Source organism: Lissotriton helveticus, chromosome 2_1 (assembly GCF_964261635.1).
Source record: "Lissotriton helveticus chromosome 2_1, aLisHel1.1, whole genome shotgun sequence".
In the NCBI taxonomy this organism is placed as follows: domain Eukaryota; kingdom Metazoa; phylum Chordata; class Amphibia; order Caudata; family Salamandridae; genus Lissotriton; species Lissotriton helveticus.
In genome coordinates, this window is record NC_136059.1 from 460,165,372 (window position 1) to 460,192,755 (window position 27,384).

The following is a 27,384-nucleotide window of genomic DNA, read 5'->3' on the forward strand; positions in this document are numbered from 1 at the left end:
CCTCCGGTATGTCTCTGTATGCCTTGGGTTCTGCAACTCGAGGTTATGGTGTTGGAGGGGAGTCGAAGATACCTTCTTCCTCTCCTTCTGAGTCTTCTGCCTCTTCGGCGTCAACGTTCTCTGCTTCGGCAGCCGGTGTCTTTGGGATTGTAAAATCCTTCAGTGGGGCATCGAAGTCCTTCTTCTTTTGTAAGAGAGCTGCTATTTCCTCTTCGAGTCTTCTCCTTTTCTTTTCGACTTCGAGGGCCCTCTCGGCGTCGGAGGCAGGAGATTTTCTTTTCTTCCTGACGTTGACGTTAGACTTCGGCGGTGTAATGCCCTTTTTGCGGGTTCGGTGTTGACCCTTTGTTTCGGCGTCTTCGGCGATTTTACCTCCACGGTAACCTTCAGTTGGGTGCCGTGGGGTTCTTTTAATTGCGGCTGACACTCGATCACCTTTTTGCTCCGCGTCGGGGTTGCCTTGTGCGCCTTAAGTTCATGGCCCTTCGGTTCCGACGGCTCTTTATGGTGTCTTGTCTTCTCAGTCTTCTTTTCCAAGCCCCCTCTAGGACCTCGACGTCTGATCCCTCGTACGTTGACTCAGCTGGTGCTCCATATTCTTCCACAACGCTAGAGAAACCCAGGTCTCTCAGGGAGGTTTCTTCGTTGTTTGCGACATTGTGGCGTAGTGGGCCTGTCTTTTATATCAGCGTGTCCTTAGCGTCTTCGGCACGCTGCGCAGGCCTCACAGTCCTGCCCCTACCTCACCATTTGTGGACCAGAGTGGTCCGCTGGTCCTGCCTTCGGTTACGACAACGATCAACGATAATTTTCTTCAGTAATCTTCTTTTTTGACGTTTTTGGGGAAAATCTGAAAGTTTCTTCGGAGCTTCCCGTCTTGCTTCCAGACCGTACAGTGGAAAAAAGAACCTGATGATGGCCACCACGCACATTGACCTCCAGGATACGGTCTGATGTCACTCAGGGGACGTACTTAGCACCAAGTGGGGGTCGACTGCGACCAATACAAGAAATAAAAAAAATTAAACAAGCATTTGCAATGCAATAGGTCTCGCATTTTTGGAGTTGGAGCTATTGACATTGTAAATGGCAATATTTTTCAGGTATGTTTTTTAAGTGCAGTGATAATTTAAAGAAACTAGGCTATTGCTGGTGTTTGTAGACTGGAATACTAAAGTATTGCTGCCCTGAAATCTGTGCTCAGAAGGGATACCTATTAAAAACAAGCGAGGATCAGCAACACTCTCTACTTTTAATTTAGCACGCACTTTAGCTGCAGTAAAAAAGCATGGAAAGCAATGCCAGGGGCATAAACTTAGAACCGCTGCTTTCTCCTGGACTGTGGCCATTGGGGTATCCAGCAGTGAGCTCTGCATAGGTTGCACAAGTGTCTCTCCTCCGCCTTAGGAGCACCCCTTCAGAGTGTGCAGGTTACATTGGAATAGAGCAGCAGAAGTGGATGATTTTACTACTCCCAACACTTCAGTTCTCGGCTGGAGGAGGCGTTGCCGTCTGATGTCATCTTGGCAGTTTATGACTATGCGGTGTGCTTATTAGAGCAGTGACTCAGCTCTGGTTTAAACTGTTATCTATTAATAAATAAAACAGGCTGGGGGACGGTGGGTGGCGAGAGACCCGTGTTTTCCAATAAAAAAGTTACATTTATTAAAAATAATTCAAACAAAATACTACGTGCACAGAAAAGGGAGAGGAGGAATGACGTAGGAGGTCGGCAACACAGCTCACAGGGGCGGGGAGAGGGGTGGGGGGGCTGGAGCAAAGTCAACACGGACAATCTGTGAGGCTGAGAGCAGAGTTTAGAATGCAAGTGGGGGCAAAGCCATACCACCTCAAGGCGGCATCGGAAGGCTCGTTGTTAGGGGGAAGGTGGGGCAGTCCAAGTCCCATGTATTTTAAAGAAAAAAGTATTATCTCCGGCTGCCACCCTGCACAGACAGCGAGCGCCTCCCGCCCGAGGTAGAGGATGCAGGGGACTCTGGCACTTCCGCTGCTGGCTGGACGCAAGCACACATGCGCACTTCATAACTAGAGATGGTGTAAAAAAAAAAAACAAGGCGCACAATGCCCTGTGACCGCAGCTCTGTAGTAATGCTGACCAGCATTTTACAGCCATCGTGCGAGATGTTTTATGTGCGCGGAGGGAAGCCGGATGGGGGTGGGAGAGCCTGGGGCGTGAATGCGAGCGAGGAGGGAAGCCGGATGGGGGTGGGAGAGCCTGGGGCGTGAATGCGAGCGAGGAGGGAAGCCGGATGGGGGTGGGAGAGCCTGGGGCGTGAATGCGAGCGAGGAGGGAAGCCGGATGGGGGTGGGAGAGCCTGGGGCGTGAATGCGAGCGAGGAGGGAAGCCGGATGGGGGTGGGAGAGCCTGGGGCGTGAATGCGAGCGAGGGGAGGCAGGCAGATTAGGGAGATGCGCGTGCTTGTGTGGTCACGTGACCCGCTTTTGTGGCCACGTGACCTCACATGCACTGTGAAGAAACCGCAGTGGTTTCACTAGACGATCGAGCACTTGAATTCTCGATCCCTCAATGCGCTTGCGCGCATTGTAGGTCACGAGACCTAAAAACAAAGACCATTCCGGACCCAACCACTAGATGGCGGAATGATGCACAGCATGTGAATCTAGAAAAGGATTCACGCTGCAAAACAGCATTGTTGTTCCATGTTGTCGGGTGGTACTTGTAAGAACAAAACTTTTTTTTTAATCTTTATATAGGCGTTTCAGAGAAAGAACAAAATGTACTTGAAATGTGGGGGTAGGAGAATTAGACTTAATCTCCAATAAGGCAACTTAGACAATCACCTTGAGAGACAACGCCTGGTAAGCTCCAACCGTCACCTCGGAATGCCCAAAAGGAATCTTAATAAAACATTCTGTAATAATGGTAAATAAGTCCAGTAGCCGAGATGTAGATAGATGAAGATGGTTTATTGATGGAAGTTCTAGATGAAAATATGAAGATTGAGTGAAGCCCCACTATGAGCATCTCCCTTGCTGCTCAAGACCATACTCCCAACTGACACTCATCCACCAGGCATCCCCAACATTCCATTACCTCACCATTCACCAGCATTCCACAACACATCCACTCTGGCTGAGTAGCAAGGCAGAGAAGCAGGAAAGATGCATAGCACTGGAAACCAGATACCACACATGATGCCCCTTTACAAAACAACAACAAAGTGAGTATGCTGTCACCACCGTAATATAAACTAGAGAGCACAAAGCATTTCATGGAAAGGCAATCAATAAATGCATAAGATGAAATTAAATGAAATATCACAATATGGAAGGAGAAGAATGAATAACACACACCACTTCCCCTTTTTCGGTGCAAAATGGAAAATAGTAATAGTAAAGAGAGGATGTAAGATACCAAACAATGGTTTCAATAAAAGATCAAATTTAGCATGCTAAGAGGGCTGTAGTAAACAAAATAGCGTACAGAAAACACATAAATGATGGGAGAAAATGTCATAATACAGGATGTGGAATTCCTATAGCCCGACGCCCAGGACATACTGTTTGAGGTCAAGGGCAACAAGTTTTAATGAGTATTTTGTCCTTGGGACAATTAGGTTTAACCCCCTAAAGCACAAACACTTTGGCTGCCAGTTTACAGTAACATATTATAGATCAGGGAAGGGCATTGTCTGCAGGTAAGGTAATATTTGTGTCAGTGTGTTAATGCTGTTCAAACTTGTTATTTATGGTTCATTAATGCAAAGCTCTTATTATTAGGGTGAGCGCTCCAAGTAAATTTTGTAAGCTCGGACTGCACTACTAACAGTGGTTCCAGAATAGAAATGTGTAAACAGGTTGTCATAGTTTAGCTAAATGAAACTATGTACAATGCTCCCCAAAAGGTTTGTGGAGCTTTAAAGCAAGATGGATGAGTCTTTGCTTTCAAAATAAAATGTTCACAAAAAAATGCAAGTATGACATTTTTTTTGTGCTAAACTACTGTAAAATTTTAGATGACATTTCTATGCAGCATCAATTGGTAAAATGTGTTGAAGTATGCTAGTATGTTCCTAATATATTCATAATGGATAATCAGTGTGACCTGTTACAAAAAGATTATGGGAAACATGAAACAAGCATTGGCAAAGCCAGGAGGTCTGAAATTGATGGTCAGCCTTTTGGTTTTGTCAATGTGCTACTTGTTTTGGCATGATTTTTGTAAAACCTTACTGATGCCGGCCCTTATCATTATAATAAATATTGGCAAAAGCAAACATTGTTTTTGGTCTCTAAAAGCACACACTGCTTGCCACAGTAGTTACAAGCACTGAACTAAACAACTTTGTGTGCCGATAATGCTCTTTGTGAAAGAGCATAATGATGTCACACAGTAAAGCCAGCCAATAGACAAAGAGGGAGACTAAATTTTAATAAACACAAAAGGTTACGGTTAACACCAGACCTAATAAGGGGACAACTCATTAAAGAAAGTCTCAAAAGTGCACCCATGGTATATGTCCTTGCATTAAGTGCAGATATACAACTTTCGTGAATTCACAAGAATTTATGGAAGTGGGACAAGAAATAGTACTCCTAGAAAACATTTGTGAACTACGTGCAAATATGCATGTGTCGATTTGGTCATGTGAAAATCTGAGTGTTTGCAAGTTCACTTTCCCTCCAACCACTTTTTCCACAACCCTGGAAGAAGTTTCACATGTGCCACTGTCAGGAGTAAAGTTCCAACCTTTCTCAGTGTGGGAAAAGATTAGAGGAGAGCTGGTGAAAACCTTTAAAATATGCAATTTAGTAGTTTTGCAAAGACTCAAAAGGGCATTCCAACCCTGGAACTATTGCTTACCACTACCTTCAGCCCTAGTATGTAGATCTGCGGCAAGCTGGCAACATAATGGAATGGCAAGTATTCAAACCAAACTATGGTATTAGCCTTGGTATAATAAGTGGTTGTTATCAGAGTTCTTATATAATGAGATTGCTGCCATAAATTGTCGCCGCATTATGTGGCACAAAAGGGACACGTGGATTTTGTTACAGGACAAGTAGATTTATGAAGCAACCTGCCCAATGGACAAGTAGATATTTTATTAAATTCCACACCCCTGATAATAAAACATGTTTCACACCAACGTGCAGCAATAACAGAACAAGCACAAGAAGAACACAAGACGTTCAGTGTCACACCAGAACACACCAGTTGGCCAGACTAGCATGGAAAACAAACAATGAACGCCAAACAATGAAAAGTAAACGCAACAACCAAGAAGACAAAAAGTACTCCCAACAAGAGAAACCAGGAAGGAATCCCAACACACACTAAGAAGAAAGGGAGAAAACTACCCCCGCTAGGAATACATGCAAGAATACATTCAAGAATACATTCAAGAAGTAAACCTCAAATGCCAGACTATTCACGCACAAAATCTTTGCGCAAAGGTAGAATAGACCGTGACAAAAGTTGTAGTAAAATCATAGCTAAAGATCCCACATTCTGAGACCATGCAAACCAAATACTGTAAAGTAGAATATAATGCACGAAAAACAGAGACAAATACACGCACACATTTTTTTTTGCAAAAGTCACATAGCTACAAGGCTATAGCATAGCATACCTCAACCAGAGGAAAATTCCCAAAATGGAAAATTGTAAGGAACGAACTGTAAAGTTAATAAACATGCAGGGAATGAATAGGTGACTAATATACACCCAATAAATTGCACAGGTGCAAAGTCACATAGCCAAAGGCTATCTAAACACAAACCTCAAACAGAGAAAAGGATCCCCTTACGTAAAACTTGCAAGCAAAGTACTCAGCTCCCTTGCTGCTCAGCCCATACTCCTAACTGACATTCATCCACCAGGCATCCCCAACATTCCATTACCTCACCATTCACCAGCCTTCCACAACACATCCACTCTGGCTGAGCAGCAAGACAGAGAAGCAGGAAAGATGCATAGCACTGGAAACCAGATACCACACATTCCTTTAAGAAATTTCACAACTAGAACACTACACACTTCCCCCCTTAAAAAAAATATTAAAGAAACGCACAAAAAAAAAACATTTGAAAAACTGATGCATAGAAAGTAACTATATACAAAATGATAGTGAACATATGACATCAAAATCAAAATTGTCTAAATTAAAACTTAACAAAATCTTTCAGTTTCAAGGACAAATGCATAACAGGTGAACTTTTCCTCACTTCCCACTACATGTTCTTCACCCACAGGTTGACTATCGTATTGTACCTCTTGATTACCTAAACTAGTGGTTGGAGCAGTGCCCTGCCCAACAACAGATTCACCAATAACCGGAACATTCAAACCATCATACGTGTCACAAAAACCAGCAGTCCATTCACAATTCTCATTAAGCTTACTGTAGGGATATTCCCTATTCAGTTTTACTCCGTCCTTCGAGACTTCCGTGTATCCATTACTAGTACTGACATGCACCTTCTCTTTGACTTGAAATTTACACACAGAAATACATCTAAAATGCCATATTTTCCCACCTTCTACTAACACAGACCACATCCCCTGCTCTCAATTTCAACTCCTTAAACTGATTCTTAGAAACATCACCCCATATCTTCTCCTAATACCTCTTAAGAGGCTCCCTGACTTTAGTAAAAACCCATAACAGTGTTATATAAATTTTTCTCTTTCAACCACCATGACATGAGTTTAGATCCTGGTTTCCTACCTCGCAACATATCAAATGGGGTCAACCCTGTGACAGAATTAGGTGATGTGCGATATGTCAGCAAAGTTGACCGCAAAGCATTCCTCCACAACACACCAAGCTTAATAGCTAGCTGAAAGACCCCTTAATGGCCCTGTTGAAGCGTTCTACTTGACCATTGGCTTAAGGATGATAGACACCCTCTTATGTAGAACACCACATCTTAAGAACCAATTAAAGTTCCTTGCTTACAAATTGTGGCCCATTGTCGGAAATACGTTTCTCTGGTAACCCTTCACAACAAAAAATGTTATCCAAAAACTCAACGACCTGTGCAAAAGTCATTTTTTCCACTATTTCCAGCTATGGCCACGTACAAAAGTAATACACAAGCACTACAGCATGCACATCCTTGCCAGGATGTGTTCCAACTGACCCAAAACGTCAATCCCTAATTTTCTCCAGGGGCCTTGGGCATATTTGATAGGAGTAACATCGACAGATAACGCCTTGACAGATTTTTCACTCGTCGCGCAAGGGGCACATTCCCTGACCCATTTGTCAACCATGCCATCAATACAAGGCCACCAGTAGAATTCTCTTATTCTTCATTTAGTAGTGGACTTTCCCATATAACCCTAATGGGCCACAGCACAAATCACCTCCCTGAGTTTCCGTGGTGGCACAATTTTGCCTCTCCTCCTAACAATGCCATGCAAAAACAAAAGCTTCTCACTCATTTTGAAAAATGAGGCCAGCTCCCCACTCAACTTCCTCTCTTCCGGCCAACCTTTCTACAGAAACTTCTGAACCTCACTCAAAATGCAACCTTGTTGCATAGCTTCTTTCCATTTTTCTTCAGAATTGGCTTCAGAAGTATGCTCCTCCACCCAGGCTCTATTGTCATCATCCATGTTATAAGCCACATCACATTCCACCACATCCTTGATCTCAGTTAAATCCAATAAAGTTAAATGTGACATACAATCTGCGTGAACATTAGTACGCCCCGGAACATATTCAACCACACATTGGTATTCCTATAATTTAGTGGCCATTCTAGCGAAGCGAGCTGTCAATATTCTCCCCCACCAGCTGCTAACATATTAATTAATGGCTTATGATGAGTTCTTAACTGAAATTTGGTTCCCCATAAAAACTGACGCAAATGTTGAGGTGCCCACGTGCAAGTTAGCAATTCCTTCTCAATGGTGGAGTAATTGCACTCTGACCCACGCAGCATTCTTGGAGCATATGACACTACATATTCGCCAGTACTGTTCATCTGCATGAACACAGCGCCCAACCCCACACGACTGGCATCCACAGATACAATACATTCCCTATCAACCACCTATGATTTTCAGAATGGCGCATAAACTATCTCCTTTGTGAGTACATCAAATGCCAGCTGTTGATCTTTACACCATACACATTTTGCATTTTTTTCACTAACTGTCATAATGGATGCAGTTTTGTAGAGCAATCCTGTACAAATTTACCATAGAATTCAGTCGAACCTAAAAACAACAACAATTGTTCTTTAGTCACAGACGCAGGTGCATCAGAAATGCTCTACACATGGTTGAGTTTGGGCCTGATGCCTTCACGAGACATTTCATGACCTAAATACTCAACTTTGTTCTGCCTGAATTTGCATTTTGAAAATTTCAAACTCAACCCTTTATCTTGCACTCTTTTCAATACATCTTCCAAATTTCTGTCATGTTCTGCAAACGTTCTCCCAATAAATAAAATATCATCTTGGATGGCAATTGCTCCCTTACTACCTTCCAGAACCTCTTTCATTAACCGCTGAAAAATGAAGGTAGCACTTGCCAACCCAAATGGCATTCGCAAGAATTGGAACATACCTTCTGGTGTCGCAAACGCTGTTAAAAGTTTGGATTCCTCATGCAATTCCACTTGGTGGTATGCGATTGCTACATCAATACTGAAGAAAACAGAAGCACCAGACAACGTAGATATTATTTTGTGTATATTAGGAAGATGATGTTTGTCAATCCAGATCTCCTTATTTAAGCTGAGTAAATCCACACACAGGCAGAGATCCCCAGTACCTTTAAGGGAAAACACAATGGGAGACACCCAAATCAAACATTCTATGGGCTCAATTATTCTCTTCTCAACCAAACCATTTAACAGGACTTTCCGTTTGTCGCGATATGCCAAACTTACATTTCTAACCCTATGCCTAACAGGTATCGCCTCATTTTCAAGAATGATTTTATGTTTAACATTTACATATTTCCCCAGAGATCCGCCAAAAAGTTTTGGAAACTTTTACTTAATTCTCAGAGGCAACCTCTTCCCTGTTAACTATAACAACATAAACAGAAGGGATAGCATTGGGACCAATTTCTTGTTGATGTGGCAATCCCAAAATAGACACACCCATAGTTGCCACATACACCTAACCTCTAGTAGTTCTTCCCTCAAAATCCAAATTTGCCCACATAAACCCTTCCAAATCAATTTTGTGACCAGAGTATCCACCAGGTTGAATATCAGGTGAAAATAATTTCTTCTCACCCCACAGCTCGTTAAACAAGCTTTAACAAATAATCCAGTACCAAGCACATGAGTCAACCATCATAGATACTGATTTGCCATAAATTACTACTGTACATCTGGGAGAACCGTTGCAATTGACGTAACCAACACACAATAAGGAGTTGAATTCAGCAGGTGCTTCATCTGCATCAAATGAGATGTGGTTGACACTTTGAAATGATTTGTACACTTTTCCAAAATTACCTCTTATTTTTACATTTGACACACAATTAGTCCCACGCAGGACACACTTTTAAGCTTTCTACATGGTTTAGACTACCACACCTGTAACAAATAATAGTATTTTTCTTCCCATAAAATCTGATGTCACAAATTTTCACATCAGCTTCCTTCTTGACAGGTATAGACTGATTCTTCTTCATCCCTGTTTGAGTCCTTACTACTGAAACATCAGGTCCAGTATCTTGAACTTTGATACTTAGACCTCTGATTTCACTAACAAATTTCTCAAATTGTTCAATACCCTTTGCTATGCTAACCACCGCACTTAAAGAAGATTCAGTACCCAACCATAAACTCTCAAATCTTTTTGCTCTTATTCGTCATCATTATTTGGTCTCTTAACACTTGTTCGTAAGTGATGGTTTCAAAAGCACAGGACCCTGCCAAAGTACGTAGTGCGGATACATTATCTTCTATAGACTGATCTTCCTTCTGAGCACGTGAATAGAATTTTAACATCTCTATCACAATGTTAATTTTCCTTCCAAACCGGGCATCCATTTGTTTGCTTGCCAGTTCAAACACATTCATGTCCCCCGCACTCTATACTGGAGGAAGGTTGTTAAACCCCTTCAAACGTGCACCACACAGACAAAGGTTTAGCAAAGCTAATTTCCTTCTGGCAGAACAATCTTCTTCCTCAAGTACTTCTATATATGCTAAAAACATAGGATATCATAGTTCCATTCCATTTTTGGCTCCCCTGCGACTTGTAAGAAATGTGGAGGTGCTGTAATGTTGGCCATAGTAGCAATATCACACAAAACGTATTCCACTGTAGCCCAATGTAAATGTAAAAATTAATGAAAACAATATAAAAAAAATATGTGAAAACAATTAGAAACAGTATACTTAAACCAAAAGAATACAGTGTAGAACAGGTGTGCCTGGCACCGAGAATACTGGCCAGCGGGGTGTAGATAACTGGTGCCGCTGTGATCAACTAAATGCAGGCAGAATCAGATTGGAGCCTTAGAAAATAGGCTTTTTAAATTCACCGGGTACCAACAAACGGAGATGCCCCAAAGGACGAGTGGATTCCGGGCTTAACATACAGCCCAATCCAAGATGGCCACCTTGAAACGTGGCCCAACGTGGTGACATCACTGCACAACTTTTTTTAATGCAAAATTCGAGCTTAGTCGCAATCAGCACGCCCTGAATTGCTGTAACCACAACCCCCGGACTTGCCAGAAATTATGAAAACTCCTCTTATGACACTCACGACACTTCTGAAAACATGGATGCTCATTTGTGGCGCAGACACAAGCTCGAGTTGAATCTTCTTGGAAACTCCGCCCAGGATGCAACACGAACAGGTGAGCACTGCCTTCTTTTCCTATCCTGATCTTCACCAATTCATGTAAGTACGAAACTTTACACATTGTGAGTGGGAGAAGAAGATTTAATCTCCAAAAAGGCAGCTTAGACAACCACCTTGATAGAAAACGCCCTGTAAGCTCCAGCCGTTGCCTTGGAATGTCCAAAAGGAATCTTAATACAACATTCCTATGAGGAATTCCACAACTAGAACATTACAGTCCTGAATCCAGCCACCACACGTTTTCAACTGCCATGCACTGCGGAATGGTTCACTGTTTTCGATCTATGTCCGGCTTTCTTTTCTGTTCCATTGTGCGAGGACTGCCAGATCTTGTTCTCTTCTGTGTTCAGAGAGAAGGTTTTGGATGATCCCAAGTTCCACAGGGTTTACAGAGAGCCCGTCCATATTCAATCAAATCTCAAAAAAGATTCTTTAATCACTGAAGATGCCTTACAGTTCAGTTCTAGCACAATAGACCAATGACCTACTTGTAGCATCAGATACACGAGAAGCTTGTAGACAGGATTCAATTGCAATGGCTGAGAATGCACATAAAGTTTCTCTACTTAAACTGCAATACTGTCAAAAAGAAGTCCAAAACTTTGGACATATCATTGAGAGAAGAGCGAGAAAGGTGTCACCACAGAGATGGAGATTATCCTTGAGATGAATACACCCAGAACACAGACGGAAGTCAGAAATATTTGGGGAATTAATGAAGTCAGAAATATTTGGGGAATGGTTGGCTACTGTAGACCGTGGATATCGAGATTTTCCCTAGCGGTTAAGCCTTTACTGAGGCGGAAAAAAAAAAAAAAAAGATTTGCCTGATCCTCTTCCATGGGACAATGAGTGCTTCAAAGATTTCCTAGAGCTGAAAGAAAGCCTCTGGCGTGCCCCGGCACTAAGAATGACTCATAACAGTAGGATATTAACATTGTTATGCAGTGAGAGGGAGGGCTGCGCTCTCTCAGTGTTCTCTCAGATGCATGGAGATGCAACAAAAACTATGGCTTCTTTTTCGAATACCCATGACAGACCAGCTGCCTTAAATCGGTAGCTCAGGTAGGTGATGGAACATCCTTTAACTGGTATGGTAACTCTCTCTGTAGAAATATTGCTCACCAGAACAAAAACCCTGTACATGACAAACAGCAGATTCACAAAGAATGAATGAATGAATGAATGAATATATTTTATTGTATCAATTAACAAAAATTGTTACAAAAAGTGTCCTATAAAATATCCACAAAACTTGCTTGCTACAGTAATCATCGTTAACTGCTACAAATTTGGATGCACTAGATCCTGTATAGCAAATCCTAAAAATACAGATCATAGATAAGAAAAACATTAAAACCCATGTGTCAATTATCAATTCAAGGCATTCAAAGGCCTATTTTGGAATAGAGATTCCAACAAAGTGCAAAATAGATACAGCTTGTCGCAGCGTGCAAATCAAAGTCTGGGCATGCCCAAAGTGCAGTCTTGAAGTTCTAAAGTGCAAGGTGCGTTACTTAAACGTTCTTTAACTTTATGTGCAAATTTGGTGAACCTAGCCAATTCCATCGGTGTCTTCGGGCTAAACAAGAGTTTCATGGCATCCTTGCAATTACGTGTCCCATATTTTAAAAACAATGGCCTTAGTAAAGTGCGACGTGCTTGTATTAGGCAATGGCATATGCAGACCAAATGGACCATGGATTCTTCATGCTGGTGGCATAGTCTGCAGGTGGTAATCGCCTCTAGGGATTTCCAGCGCCTGTTGATATCTTTTATCGGCAATGCCATGAGCCTCACTGTTAAGATTTGCTTTAAAATTATCTTGTTTAATGCAGAATCGAGGTATGGTTGCCATAACCCATCTTCATAGGAGCTTACAAGTATCCCAATGTTACTTTTGGAACGATTCAGCTCCTTCATATCTTCTTCTCTGGATAATGCTCTAACTTGTTTTTTTAATATAGATTTTAGTGTACCAGGCTGATAAGTCAGATCCTGCAGTTTGGTCATGTCAAGCTGTATTGCTGTGCAGGCAGTTTTCAGGCCGTTACTCCAGGAGTTATTGGCTTTCATAAAGATCATTTTCAGGGTTGACTTCACATTGTGTTCGGAGGGGCCGCACAAACCCCTCGGTAGAACCGCACCAGCGTTGCCCAGTGCTCATAGTTTTGATTGTTCAACCCACATTCCGGTCGCACCAGGATGTTTAGTGTATACGCTGGGATCTGGAAAATTCGCTTGTAGGCTCTGCAGTTGATATGTTCGAGGCTATTAACAAAAGCCGCAGGAAATGCTAACTGGCCATATGTTATTGAGGGAAGCAGCTTGGCCCTTATAACTCTTCTAATGGATTTTGTTGTTGGGCTATTTAGTTCAGCATTCAGCTTGCACAAGGCGAACGTCACTGCCCTTGCCTTTGTTTCGGCTGAAGCAAGGTAAGCTGTTGATTTCCCATTACTCAGCAGCCAAACCCCTAAGTAGTTATATTTGGGCACTGTTATTATCTTCAAGTTGCCCAACCTCCAATGCTGTCCGAGTTTGTTGGCATACTTTCCGAATATAATTACCTTTGTTTTTCCTGCATTTGCTCTTAGGTCATTCTTGCTGTTGTAATGGATTTTGTTGTTGGGCTATTTAGTTTAGCATTCAGCTTGCACAAGGCGAACGGCACTGCCCTTGCCTTTGTTTTGGCTGAAGCAAGGTAAGCTGTTGATTTCCCATTACTCAGCAGCCAAACCCCTAAGTAATTATATTTGGGCACTGTTGTTATCTTCAAGTTGCCCAACCTCCAATGCTGTCCGAGTTTGTTGGCATACTTTCCGAATATAATTACCTTTGTTTTTCCTGCATTTGCTCTTAGGTCATTGTTGTTGTTGTAGAGATTTAGTGCGTCCAATAGTCGTTGCATGCCTACTTTTGTTTGATCTAATAGCACCATATCATCTGCATACTGTATTAAAAATATTCTATTTGAGCCAATTTTCGGAGATAGAAGATTTGCATTAAGAATAGTTTTAGCAAGGTCTGCCGTATATAAGTTAAAAAGCAAAGGTGCAAATACACAACCTTGTTTTAAACCACGGTCTGTTGGAATCTTTTTGGTAGCTGAGTTCATTGAAGTTTTCACCCGTACCCAAGTTCCAGTGTAAAGGCTAATTATTGCCTTTAAAAGAATCTCTGGTATCCCCCAACCTTGTAGTTTCCGCCAAAGCAGACTCCGATTGACTCCGTCAAAAGCCGCAGAGTAGTCCACAAAACATGCAAATGGAGGAAGCGACTTTTTCTGTGTAGTCTGTTCTATCATGTATGCAAGGGCTAAAATATTGTCTATTGTGGACGCCCCTGGCCTAAAGCCATTTTAGCAACTCACAAAGAACGAGCAGATCTTGGCTGACGAAAATATGGTTTTAAAACGATGTCAGATTTAAAATCCGTCAACTGTGTTATCTATAAATAAGGACTTCAATGGAGATGAAGTTGAGATGATTGCCTATGTGGTACAGATTTTTGCACCAAGCCAAAGCCAGACATAAAAGTTGAAATTTGATTCAGCCTGTTTATGTAATTTTTGTTGATGGCTCATGTTTGAAAAATAAAGAAGGTACCTTGAGAGCAGCTTATGCTGTCTGTACAATTCAAGAAGTTGTAGAAGCTTCATGGCTTTGAGATGTTACCTCAGCACAAGTTGCAAAATTAACTGCCCTTACAAGAGCTTGCAGTCTAACAGCCCAATTAAGAGTGACTATATTTACAGATAGTCAATATAGCTTTGGTGTGGTCCATGATTTTGGACAGTTATGGTCACAAAGAGGTTTCATGACCTCATCTGCCCGGCCCATTTGAAATGTGGGGCATGTAAGTAAACTGCTCGAGGCACTGCATATGCCAACAGAAGTCACAGTTGTTAAATGTGCAGCTCACAGGTATATGTCACAGTTGGACACAGATTTGTGGACAAAGTTTCACAGTATTGCGCACTTGTTTCTGCACATTTAACAGGGCTTACACAAATGAATCTAAAGAGGACACAGTCTTCTTGATGTTGTCAGTAGCTGATGTATGGGAGAGCTCAAAAGATTGCAGGAAGATGTTTCAGAAGCAGAACTGAAGGATACCAGAACAAGATGTGAGAAAATGCAAATTACATTTGGATGTCAGCAGATGGAAGACTAGAGTTGCCAGACACTTTATTGTTTTCCATGACATACTTCCATGGCCCAACACATCTAGGAAGAAATGCAATGCTGAGATTGTTCAGGCAGAATTGGTTTAATGCCAGATTTAGGATGCTGGCAGAAGAAGTGTGTCTTTGCTGTGCGACTTGTCAACAAATAAAAGTAGGGACAAGAACACCCGTAACATTAAGTCACATAGGGAGATTAGGTAGTGCGTTCAACAGAATACAAATGGACTTTATCAAGACCGGTTTGCAATAGGTAAAGATACATCCTGGTTATAGTGTGCATTTTCCCTCGATGGGTAGAAGCTTACCCAACACAGAGAAATGACCGTCTTACTGTAGTAATTTGCCGTTGTGAGAGTTGATACCTAGGAAAGGATTACCAGTTTCTCCGGAGTCAGATCATGGGACTCATTTCAACAATGCTGTCCTAAGAATGATTTGTGTAGCATTACTGATAGAGCAGAGGTAACACTGCAGTTATTGACCAGAAGCACCTTGAAATGTTGAAACAGCTAAATGGAACAACATAGTCCTGGTTGGCAAAAGTTTGTGCTTCCACATCAGTGAAATGGCCAGATACTTAACCTTTGGTGTTGATGAGTCTCCGAAGTATTCCTGACAGGAAAACAGGGTTATCTCCCCATGAGATATTGATGGGGCGTGCATCAAGACTGCCTATTGTACCTGCAAATGCACTTTTGAACATCACTGATGTGATGATACTCTATTACTGCAAAAGACTGGCTGGTGTGGTGTGTTCTCTCACCTGGCTGAAGCTGGTACCTTAAATCTGCATCAGGAACAGTGGCTCAGTGACTGGATACGAGTCAAGAAGCATGTGCAGCAGTCTTGTTTGGAACCAAGATGGAAAGGCCCTTTCCAGGTGATTCTGATCAGGAACACTGCTGTCAAGTGTGCTGTAGTACCAAACTGAGTGCATGCATCGCACACTCAGAGTAAGAAGTCCATATGAAGAGATGGTGTTCTATGAGCCAGAACCAAGAGCACTGGTGACAGAACCATCGGAAGTTGGACAATTGCAAGGAGCAATACTGCAAGAGAGACAACAGCAAAAAGGAGAGAGGGGTGAAGAACGTTAAACAGTCACACCAATCCAGGTTCCTGTGATTTCACAAAGTGGTATTGAAGTCTCTGGGGGAGAAGGAGGAGAAGAAACAAGACCTCAAACTGAGAAAACAGTGGAGACAACACCAGAACAAAAAGATGATCTAGGTGAAGGAACAAGTACTGGTTCGAGAAGAGTCACCCTTAATGCTGAATGGCCACAGAATTATGGTCAAAGAAAATGAGATCAAGTGTGTCAGTTGATCGCATACCGCCAACAATTGCTGAAGAGACAAGAGTCAAGCAGTATAAGTGACACAGAAAATCAGCTGACACCAAGAAGGTTGAAAGAAGGAAGAGTGCTTTGTTAAAGATATTCTGCACCTGAACAGATATACTAAACAAATCAGGTTTTCAATGTGCCAGTGGAAGAATTACTTAGTCTGAGATCAGAACAGTCGATCCCCTATTATACACTATGCTACTTGAAAATATTTCTGAAAAGAAACAAAAGTTTGAGATACATTGTTAAATGAGAATGTGCAAAAAACTGAAATTAAACAAGTTAGTTCTAAAGAAGATTTTCCTAGGCCCAAGGCTGAAGTAGAAGCGTAGGAATAAAACATTTAGATGAAGATGGAGTGGGACAGAGATGACTATACATAGACTACTATAAATAAAGCTGAAAACAAACTAGCCACAAAAGAAAAACTTAGGAAGCTGCTTAAGAAAAATAAATCTGAACTGAACTGTTGAATTATTACTGATATATTTTGCTCAATGATCAGACTACAAACATGTTTTATAAATAGAGCTAGATGCAAGATTATTATATTACATTTTTAGTAACAGTGTTAATGATCCTAACAACATTAATTGGGTTTTATTTGACACCAGAGATGGAATAGCCTATCTCTACACCTGAAACTGCAACATATGCACACACAACCGATGCAACAAAATTAAAGGCATCATTTGAGAGTTACATGAAAATTCAGGACTCTTAACATCTATTCTAGGTTAGTTAAAGAATACACACCGGTACTAGACGCAAATGATTATTAGGTCTGTGGCCACTAACCTTCATCAGCTGAAGAGGAGGCATCTTATCACCACATAGCTTTGTCATATGCAATCACACATGGCATTTTGCTTAGTTTAGTATATACACGAGAAGAGTTTGAATATGTTTACTCATATTATGACTTGTTTCTTTCTAGAGTACCATTACAAAAGAGCATTAATTTACACCAACCCGCTAAATAAATGGTTACAGTTTGGCATTATTTTAGACCAGCCATGAATATAGATAGAGATAAGGCATAGGAAAACAATGTAACCTGCTGAATGAGATTTTTAGAAAAAGTTTTCATAATGACATTAGACGAGTACAAACATTTCACAGAATCAAAACAAACAAAGAGGAACACATCTTGAAAAATGTTTGGAAGAAAGATGCATTTAATAAGAAAATGATCTATCCAAAATTAAACATGAAACAAAAGGAAAAAATATGGGTTTACAAAAGAAGTCAAATTAGAAATAGACACGCGGGAATTAGTAACTGAACACACATTTGAAATTATTGGGTGAGGGTACATGGCAAATCTTACAAGGAGAAGAAACAGTTCATTTAGTTTGCAGGCAGGATGTTTATTTTCAATGGCTAGCTGACTGGCAGGGTTTGATATTTAGCTTTGCTGTTTCCTAAGATGTATTATGTATAAAGTACAGATGCTTTAAAAATGATGCGACCACACAGACCTACACTTAACATAGGTGATATAACACAACTAGTTTGAGACATTTTTGGAGTAATCATGCCACCAGTGGGAGTTGTTTTAAACAATCAAACAATTCAAAAGCTTTCAACAGTTGTGAAAAAGCTAGCAATCAGTACTTCTGGATCTTTATTAGTTGTAAATAAAGAATTAGTGACTATTAGATCAATTATTTTACATAAATGCTTAGCATTGGTCATTTTACTCGCAGAATAAGGAGGAGTCTGCAAGATGCTGAAACCTTAGCATTGCTGCTTATACATACCTGATGAAAGTTAGAAAATTCTAGCATTCACAAAGAACATTTCTGAACTGAAACTTGAATCGGAACCATTAGAGACACCTAGTGATTTAGAAAATGTAGGTAAAAGAGTTTGTTATTGGAAATTGGTTTGCAACTACTGTATATATGTACACACAGAGTCACAAATAACCCTCTCAGCTGGTTAGTCACAGCAGGTCATCCGCCATCCATATAAATTGTCATGGTCATCCTGCGGGCTCCCTTCAGAGGATGATGGAGATCTTTCAGCTGACTTTGCAGGGGACAATGTCCCCCAGTGATAGATGAGGCAACCTCAAGGGCCTCTCTACTTGCCCCAAAGATCTTATGGGTGTCACCTACAGGATTCTATTGTATTGTTGATGTTGCGTTACGCAGATGAGGTAGCATTTTAGAGGTGCGCGGTGATAGCCCCAGTTGTTTGCTCGTTGTTGGGATTAGTATTGTTTAATCCAGTCCTATGCATTTACTGGTTTGGAAAAGAAATGTGATCGCTGTAGAGCTGTGATCCTTAGATTGTAGGGAAATAAAAGCGCATATTTAAGGCCTCGCTCTCTTAACATTTTCTTGACTTGCATGAAGGAGGATCTTTTTTGTTGCACTGCTAAGAGATAATCTGGAAATATCTTGAAGTTTGTGTTTTCAATCTTGAATCAGCCAGTGTCTTTTGCATCTTACAGCAGTGCATCTCTGTCTCTGAAGTTTAGGATGCACAAAACAATGGGCCGGGGCACATTACCAGGAGGGGACGATCTGGTGAGCATCCTGTGAGCACATTCCATCGTGAAAAAAGGTGGCGAGTCCCGGAGTGGGGAGGGGGCACTTCAAATTCAAATTCTAATTTATTGTTTGATTACTAAAAACCATAACAAAATGTTAAAACCATGTGACTCATGAATACATATACAAAGATTTAAAATAAAACAAAAAAAGAACCCCAGTTAGTGCAAAGGCAGTGCATTAATCTTGCGATAAAAGAGAGTTGAAATAAAAAATTGGCCGAATATACATTTGTCTTTTACGGATCAGGCTCACTGAATAACAATCATGGAATGATTAAAAAAAAAATCTAGAAGCAGGGACAAAATAAATATGGCAGCAAGTTTTAAAATGCTGAAACAGTGTCCATATGGGACTAGCGGAGGGGGCCGGTGGCCACTGGCCACTAGAGTTTTTATTACGAAGAAATGGCAAGGGAGGGGGCACTTATTTTTAAAGCCATGATTCAACGTAAAATGGGGGGGGGGAGGGGGGGCTTGCCCTTCCACGCCCTCTGGAAGCTGAACAATTTGCAAATTATTACGAAGAGCCCTACCATACAAATTCACAGCTCTCCCTTTCAGGATCAGTCTGACAGATCTTGAAGGGCCTTGGAATGGCCCATGGTTGGGGGCTGGTGGGCTTGAAGAAGTGTACTGTTGGCCCACACTTTTCCAGAACGTTTATGCTGATTTTCACGCAAAATATCAATGTCTTGCACCACCGTGTCTACCTTTTGTTCCAGCACTGAGCAGCTCTCTGCTATAGATTGAAGGATAAGGTCCAATGTGTCTTCACTCACGCATGAACTGGTGGCATTGCCCCTTATCCTGGTCATGGTCCTTGTCGGGGCTTGCAATGGGTCCATAGTCGTCGCGCCATGGAGGTAGTGTGGCAATGGGAGCCAGCAGCCTTCTCTACCCATCTCATATGGGGAGAAGCGCAGCCGCAGCACCAGAGTGCTCAAAGTTAATGTCTGGTGAATGTGGGAGCAGGTGTCTGTCACAGCTCCAAGCTGCCTCAATGGTAGAGGGGCGAAGTACCAGCTTCAGGCCCACCACCCTCCTTCATGGTGCCAACTCATTATTGTGGGAGGGAGGGCACGAGCATCCAGGCAGGGCAGTTTTCTTTGGCCAAAGGTCGGAGCGGCCCAATAAGCAGATGTGGGGAAGAGGGGGGCAGTTATTTAACCCCTTCCACGATCATGACGAGCTCAGCTCGTCATGAGGTACGCCTGTCGTATGCTCATGACGAGCTGAGCTCGTCATGTAACGCGGTATTTGCGAATCTTTAGCGCACAGCGGGAAAACGCTTAGCGCGGGTGGGGTTAAGCCCTGAGGTGCTTCAGAAGCGCCCCCAGTGTAGTTTCCAGGCCAGCCCCACTCCTGGTGCAGTAGGGTCGCAGCAACGCACCATTGAAGCAACTCACCACCTCTGCCGGCGCAGCTTCCCTCAAAGTCTAGGCAGCCATCCCCGCTTCCCTCAGATATAACAGTCAGCAGATGCAGCCCGACGCGTGAAGGGGGAAGTAGAAGTCCTTTGGGGGCCCGGCCAGGCAGCCCACCTTTCACTCCAGGTTCCAGAGAAGCGTGCCTAATGCACCTGATAAAGTGGCAACCGCAAGATGGTTGTCTGCCGTTGCGATATGAGGAGCACCAGTCAAGCTCCTGTAGCTGCCGGAGCCGCTCCCAGTCCTCCAGCACATTGTCAATGAACTGTCGGCCCAGATGGTGCATTATCAGTCAAGCAATGCACTATGCAAGGAGATTAGGCAGTCGCAATGTTGGCCCATTGACCACAAACCCCTCCCCCACAGCGGTGTGCAGCTATACTCCAAGATCTTTCAATGAATGACACATGAATGAGCTGTCTAAACTGGTCTGAGTTCCCACAAATGTCTCTGTAGTGATCACCAGTCTGCAGAATGCACTGCCTTATTCCATTCTTGACACCAAGAATAATCCATTATTCGAAGACTTAAAGATCTGGCTCTCCATCCATAATCTCTGCACTTACAAAATTGCCTCCCAGCCTTGGTGCTTTTGGTGTGAAGAGGATTCAGATGGCACTCAAACAAGTAACATAAAATAAATCAGATGTTAGGAATTTCAAGTAGATAATCTACAGAATTTAGTGCCAGAGAACAGGGTTTTCGTTTTCAGGAAGAAGTGGCGCTCAGCCTATTGACGGTGTGTGAATGATTCGAGCAAATTTAGTATGGTGCTAACTGGGAAGGGGCTGGCTGCTTTGTGTAACAACCGATAAAAAGAAACCAAGATATCTACGTTGGATTGTGCACTAATTTGCTTTCTATTTACATTTGCATTGCCTGTTTTAATAACTGTGTGAGTGCACGGGAATGTTATTAGATAATCTACAGAAAACTAAGATAGTAAAAGACACTGCCCAGTCCATAGACAAAGTAAAAAAGTCATCCTGGTGCACTGTGAAAAGAAGAGAGCTGAATTGAGATCACCAGCGTACATTTTAGTTTTCTCAGCATACTTTAATAATGATGATATTTATTCCCACACATCAGGTTTCTTTTTATCTTGAAAATACTGGTAGGCTGTCCATATGGCAAACTATGATGTTAAATTTATTTCTATAGAGCACGACTCACCCGGGGGCATCTCGGCGCTCGCCTAGAAATTTGACCTGAGAGCTGGAAGTCGTAACAAAGTTAGAAGAGGAATGCTTTTAGTTGTTTTCTAAAGGTGCTGTACATGGAGATTTTGCGTAGGGGCAACTGTAGTTTATTCCAGTATCTTAGGGGCAGATACGAAAATGATTTTCCCCCAGTGCGACTCAAACGTATACGAGGCACCTGTAGAAGGCCTATAGAGCTGGACCTAAGATTTCGGTTTGGTATATGTTTTATGAGTTTCTTTTGAAGATAGTAGGGGCCTCTGCCATTCAGCGCATTGTAGGTGATAGCAGATTTTAAAAAATGATCTCTTTCTTACAGGTAACCAATGCAGCTCTCTCAGCAAGGGAGCAGAGGGAGAGCCTATTGGGCGGTTCAGTATCATTCTGGCCGCCAAGTTCTGGATCATTTGTAATTTATTAAGCAGGGTCTCTCCCACTTCCACCATCAGAGCATTACCATGCTAAGAGGCTAATCTCAATTGTAATCGGATGAGACGCTGCTTTCCAGCAGGCTCAAAGCAAACGTGCATTTCTCTTTTGGCTAGATTTTACTTCATTATCATACAAGACTGCTTCATTATTTAGTATACAAATCAGCAGTCTGCAGGTAATTAATTATTTTAAAATATATACAAATCTTACCTCATCCCATTCCATAGTGTTGCTGTTCCTGTACCGAATGATGTACTTCAAATCAACAAAATCAACTGGATTATGCCATTCAATTTTTACGGCATTGGGTAATTCTGGGACGGACTTTAAGGCAGAAATGATTGGAGGCCTGAACTTCACTGCAGAGAAAAACATAAAAGATTTAAGTGAGGTGTTTAAAAAAATGTGCAATTAGATACTTAATAGAGGACTGCAGTAAATTGGTGGCGAAACGCGGGTCAGAAAAATAAAATAGTTACAATTTGTAAAGAGTACAGTAGCAACAAATTGTCACTGGGAGTAGACAATCATTTTTAGGACACTCATTGGCTCTAACCTTAATTACCCTCAACAAACATGAGCAGATTAAATGAAATGGAATTTAGAGAACACTTTGGTGACTAACTATACGATATACAAATGTCTACATATGACTTTCAAGTGCTGGCTCATTTATCCATTCAGCTATCTTATCACCTGCCTGGATTTAAGTTTTACTGAATAATTTCACATTGTAATATGATGGCAAAATACCCGGCCAACCTTTACTGCTTGAAGACAGGATGGATAACTGCAGCTCCATACTCTACTTCTCCCAAATCCAATTAAAATATGCAGACAATGCCATCACAGTTAAATTGTCTGAGGAGAAGTCTAAAATACAATGCGCTGTACTTTTTCTATGTTTTTTGTTGTTTCTTAACGCTTGCGCTGGAGCCTCTTGCATGCAGGATGCACCCAGATGCACTGATAATTGGTGTGGGTTGGAGTCCACATAGGGATGATAGAATATTATGGTATGCTGTCCTGCTATCTGACGGATCCTTATGCCTACATCAACAGAATCACACAGCAAAAAAAAAAAAAACCACAAAGTCTCCACACCTTTCCTAAGAAGACTACTATCAATGTTGGTTGTATGATTTTACAACGTATTCCGTTGTAAATCATGCCTTTACCAAGCATGCGTCACAATGCAAATGCAATCACCACGCATATCCTTTTCCACGGAAATACCTTTTACACGCATACTTTTACAACGATTTTCGTTGTAAAAGTATGCATGTAAATGGTATTTGTATGTTAAAGGATGTTCACCCTAATAAAGTACTTTTTAAATTTAACTCTCTGCTACACCACCCGCTCATTCCTCCTTACCTCTCCTCTCCTTGTTTTTCCGTGATGTTGTACGTCATTAAGAGGAAGCAGAAGTGTTTTTCCGTTTCCTCTTATGACGCCGATTGCCTTCACATCTTTTTCTTTCTGAAGCATGTGCATTTTTTTCTTCTTTAACCCACGCTGTTTTTTTTTGGGGGGTGCGGGGGGGAACCCCACCAAGCCCCGCGCCTTTTCTTTTTATTTTAGCACACATGCCTTTATTACGTTTTTCGTAGTAAAGGTATGCGTGGTAAAGGCTTCTCGTTGTAACCACGCATGCGTTGTAATGCATGCGTGGTTATGGTGGGAAACATCCTTTACCACGCGGATTTTACTCCGCGTGGCTTTTAGAACGCGTCCGTTACAACGCAAGTCGTAACCACGACTTGCGCTGGAGGGCGCTACAGGATTAAGAATAGTAAATTTACTATTCCAACACCTTCCCTAGTGTCCACGGTGACTGGTGTTAGAATAGTAAATTATACTATTCTAAATCCGCTCCCCCAACGCAAGTCGTTGTAACGACTTGCGTTGTAAGGGACGCGTTGTAAGGGAACGCGTTGTGACGGTACGCGTCGTACCGTCATTCATCCGGTTATGGTGTGCGTGGAAACGGCCGCGTTGTAGTGGCCGTTTCCCATCAATGGTAGTACGGTTTAGCCAAATCATTCGGTCCACTCTCCTGCAAAGTTCTCCATCATAGTTCATTGCACTATTTAGCAATGAAAGGCTTTTTTGTAAAAGGATTTCCATTAAAATGGTAGGGCAAAGATCTGCTACTTCATAACCTAGGCTCCTTTGGGTTACCGAAGCACCCTCCCAATAAAATGAAAATGTACACATGGCATAGTCAAGGTACACTAATTCACTTGAAGTCTTATCAAAGCAGGAGCAATAAATTGGAAAGTGGAGAACACATTTAACTTATACACTGTCAGAACCATATTCAGAGGGACATGGGGGAAGCCAGGATTAATGGGTCCACCCGTGGGGGTTGAGGCGTTTTACTCCAGATGTCCCAGGGTCTGACCTACTACAGATCATGAGCAACTTTAGCGTGGTCCAAGTAGTTAAAAGCTCCTTCAGGGCAGGGAAGTTGAATACAGGGGGTGAATATGGGCTCAACTTTCAACATGTGTACATCAGTAGCAATAAATGTCAGCCAAATACTTACTTTTGTGATGAAAGCAGTATTATATTTTACCACTACTAACACAAAAGGAAATATGACGTTCACAAACAACTACACAGTCCCCCAGAAGTCAGTCCTCTAGTGTTTCCCTGACTCTCACTTACTCCTTGCTACTAGCAATGGTGGTTATTCCCCATTCACTACAGGCAACATTCAGGTTAAGTCCCACTAGAAGTCTGAAGATTAAGCGTTCACTCTTACTTTGTGTTAAAGTCAACAGTGTTTCAGTGCTATCTAGCAAGCAAGATCTCCTGGGGCTGGGGCTGACTGGCCCGAAATCAGTCTTACACACACCTGCAGGATTTGAGCAACCAGAGTCCCTGAGCAAACCCCTTCCGTGGGAACTGGAGATGCAGCAACTGATTCAGGTGAGTTTGCTGATACGGCCCAAGCGAGCTGCACTCAGCAGTCGTAGAGTTCTTCACATGAGGTAGTGCTATCGCAGCAACCAGACATTCTTTGGGGCACCTCTGCGCAGGGAAGTCTCTGGTCTGTCCTATGGTGGGGAGGGAGGTATACAAGTGTCCCCAAAGCAAGTTAACTTCTCTGGAGAGGACTTCAACCAGGTCACATATCTTGCTGGTCTTGGTGCTCCCCCCCTGGCTTACAGGGTCACCATAGCCTCACTGTACATGGGCTCTGGGCTGATCGGCACACTGAAGTCCTGGGCGGTGGCCACTCCTGGCATACAGGGTTATAGCTCAACACAGCACAAGAGCTACGGCTCTCACAGCACAACAATCTTCTCACAACAACCCCTTCTGGCATATAGGGGTTGTGGCTCCGCACAAGTTCTTGGTCGGTCACTTGATTGGCGCAGTGATGCACAAGGCTTACTTCATGATGGCCCTACTCTGGCATACAAGGGTGGCCAATTTTGCCCTGTACATGTGCAACGACCCGATTGGTGCAGCAGTCATGTCCTCACAACTCAACAAGCATTTGCAATGCAATAGGTCTCGCATTTGTGAGAGTTTGAGCTATTGGCATTGTAGATGACAATACCTTTTATTTATTTATTTATTTATTTTTTTAAAACCTTTATTAGTAAGAAAAGGAATACAGTTACAGGCCTACAACCACCAGGGCCGGCCAGTCATATGCAATAGCAGTAACGCAATAAGACACAGCTCATCAGCCGACAACCGAAGGTCCGGCAGCGATAAAGCATGATATTATCCAAAGTTCCTGGCAATAAAGGATATTTAAAAGGTTTTCACATTTTATACAAAATAAACAACAAAAACGTAACCATAGAAAGAGTCGAGGCGGTACCTTGCAATGTAATGACTGTTCCATACGGCATGGGGAGAAGGCGAACAATGAGCAGTGTTAGGAAGAAGGAGAGATCTTGGGAGAAGGGGGGGACAGAGAGCAAAAAACATATCGTGCATTGCGGGAAATTGGGAAACCGAAACGTACAGTCAAGGAGATCGAGGAGTGTCGGGAGCTTCAGTAAGAGGGGGAGCGCATATCTCTCCTCGGTACGAATTCCATTGACCCCCTACCCTACCCCATTTCTTGGGCCTACCACGGGAGACATATACAATTTTTTCTCTAAACATGCACCAGTCCATGTTTTCTTCCCAAGTGAGAACTGATGGTGCCCTCTGAGATCCCCACAATTGAGCGATGTCCCTTTTCGCAACCATGTTGCCCAGCGTGACCCATTGAGTCTGAGCAACAGTGCAGTCATTCGGCTCCCAGATGTTCAACAAACAGCGTCTGGCCTCAGGCAATAACTCAACGCCCGTCACCGCATGCACTCGAGTCCAAAAAATCACTACCTCCGGACATTCCCATATGATGTGGAGGAAGGTAGCAAGCATACCACAGCCACGCCTACACAGCCCGTCCGCAGAATAACCCATATGCATCAATCGTGGACCCGTGACATAGACTCGGTGCAGAATCTTCAGCTGTACCAGTCGGAGACGCGCCGGAATCGCAGCCTGCCAGTCTTCATCGTCCAGCTCCAGCCCATCGCCAGTCCAAGCACCTCGAAGCTGAACAAGAAGGTCCGAACGATCATTGATGAGTTTTTTATAGATAAGAGAGATAGTGCTGTCAGGAACGTATCCGTCCAGCACCCTGTCCTCCAGGGGAGAATACTCCGGGATCGTAGATGCGGCTGGGAAAACCGATTCAAGTGCGTGACGAACCTGGAGATAGCGGAAATATTCCTTATCATTCAAGTTATATTCCTGTTTCAATTCATCAAAGGTCTGAACTCTATTTTTGGCCCAGAGGTCGCCCACTTTACTAATGCCAATAAGGTCCCATCTATCGAAACCCTTCGACGTCCATAGTTCACCCAACCTCTCTGCGGCATATAGGGGGGTCGCTCTAGTCAGCCTATCCGTCCACCCCGTAGTCGCACTACCCCACACTCGCGCCGCCACTCCAGTGGGACCCGTCAGGTTCTTCCTGGCGGCTCTAGAATAGAGCGCTCTGTTATAATCGCACCCGGGCAGTTGCCACCTATCCATCTCAAATGCGGGATTCGGAACTGGACCGTACATGGCATGGTTAACAGCGATCAACTGAGATGCCCAGTAGTATCTTTTAATATCAGGCAATGCTATACCACCGTCGTACCAGGGCAAAGTCAACTTTGCCAACGCAATGCGGGGCCGCCAGCCCCACACCAGTCTCCTCTGGAGGCCCTCAATTTCACGAAAATAACTGGCCGGCACCAGATCGAGTGTGTTTTGGACAGCATACAGAAAACGGGGAAGAGACATCATCTTGAACAGGGCCGCTCTTCCCAAGGGGGACAAAGGCAAACTACACCACGCCGCAACGTCCGACCGAAGCCGGGCAAGCG

At 42.8% G+C, this 27,384-nt stretch overlaps 1 protein-coding gene across 3 annotated transcripts in view; it reads right to left on the reverse strand.

Moving 5' to 3' along the window:
• Window positions 1-27,384, reverse strand: part of IL6ST (interleukin 6 cytokine family signal transducer) — a 564,825-nt gene that overhangs the window by 174,358 nt on the left and 363,083 nt on the right. For all 3 annotated transcript variants that reach the window (XM_078675107.1, XM_078675108.1, XM_078675106.1), the window contains one exon: window positions 22,199-22,347. In XM_078675107.1, coding sequence (XP_078531233.1) covers window positions 22,199-22,347 — 149 coding nt within the window. The remainder of the gene's footprint in view (window positions 1-22,198; window positions 22,348-27,384) is intronic.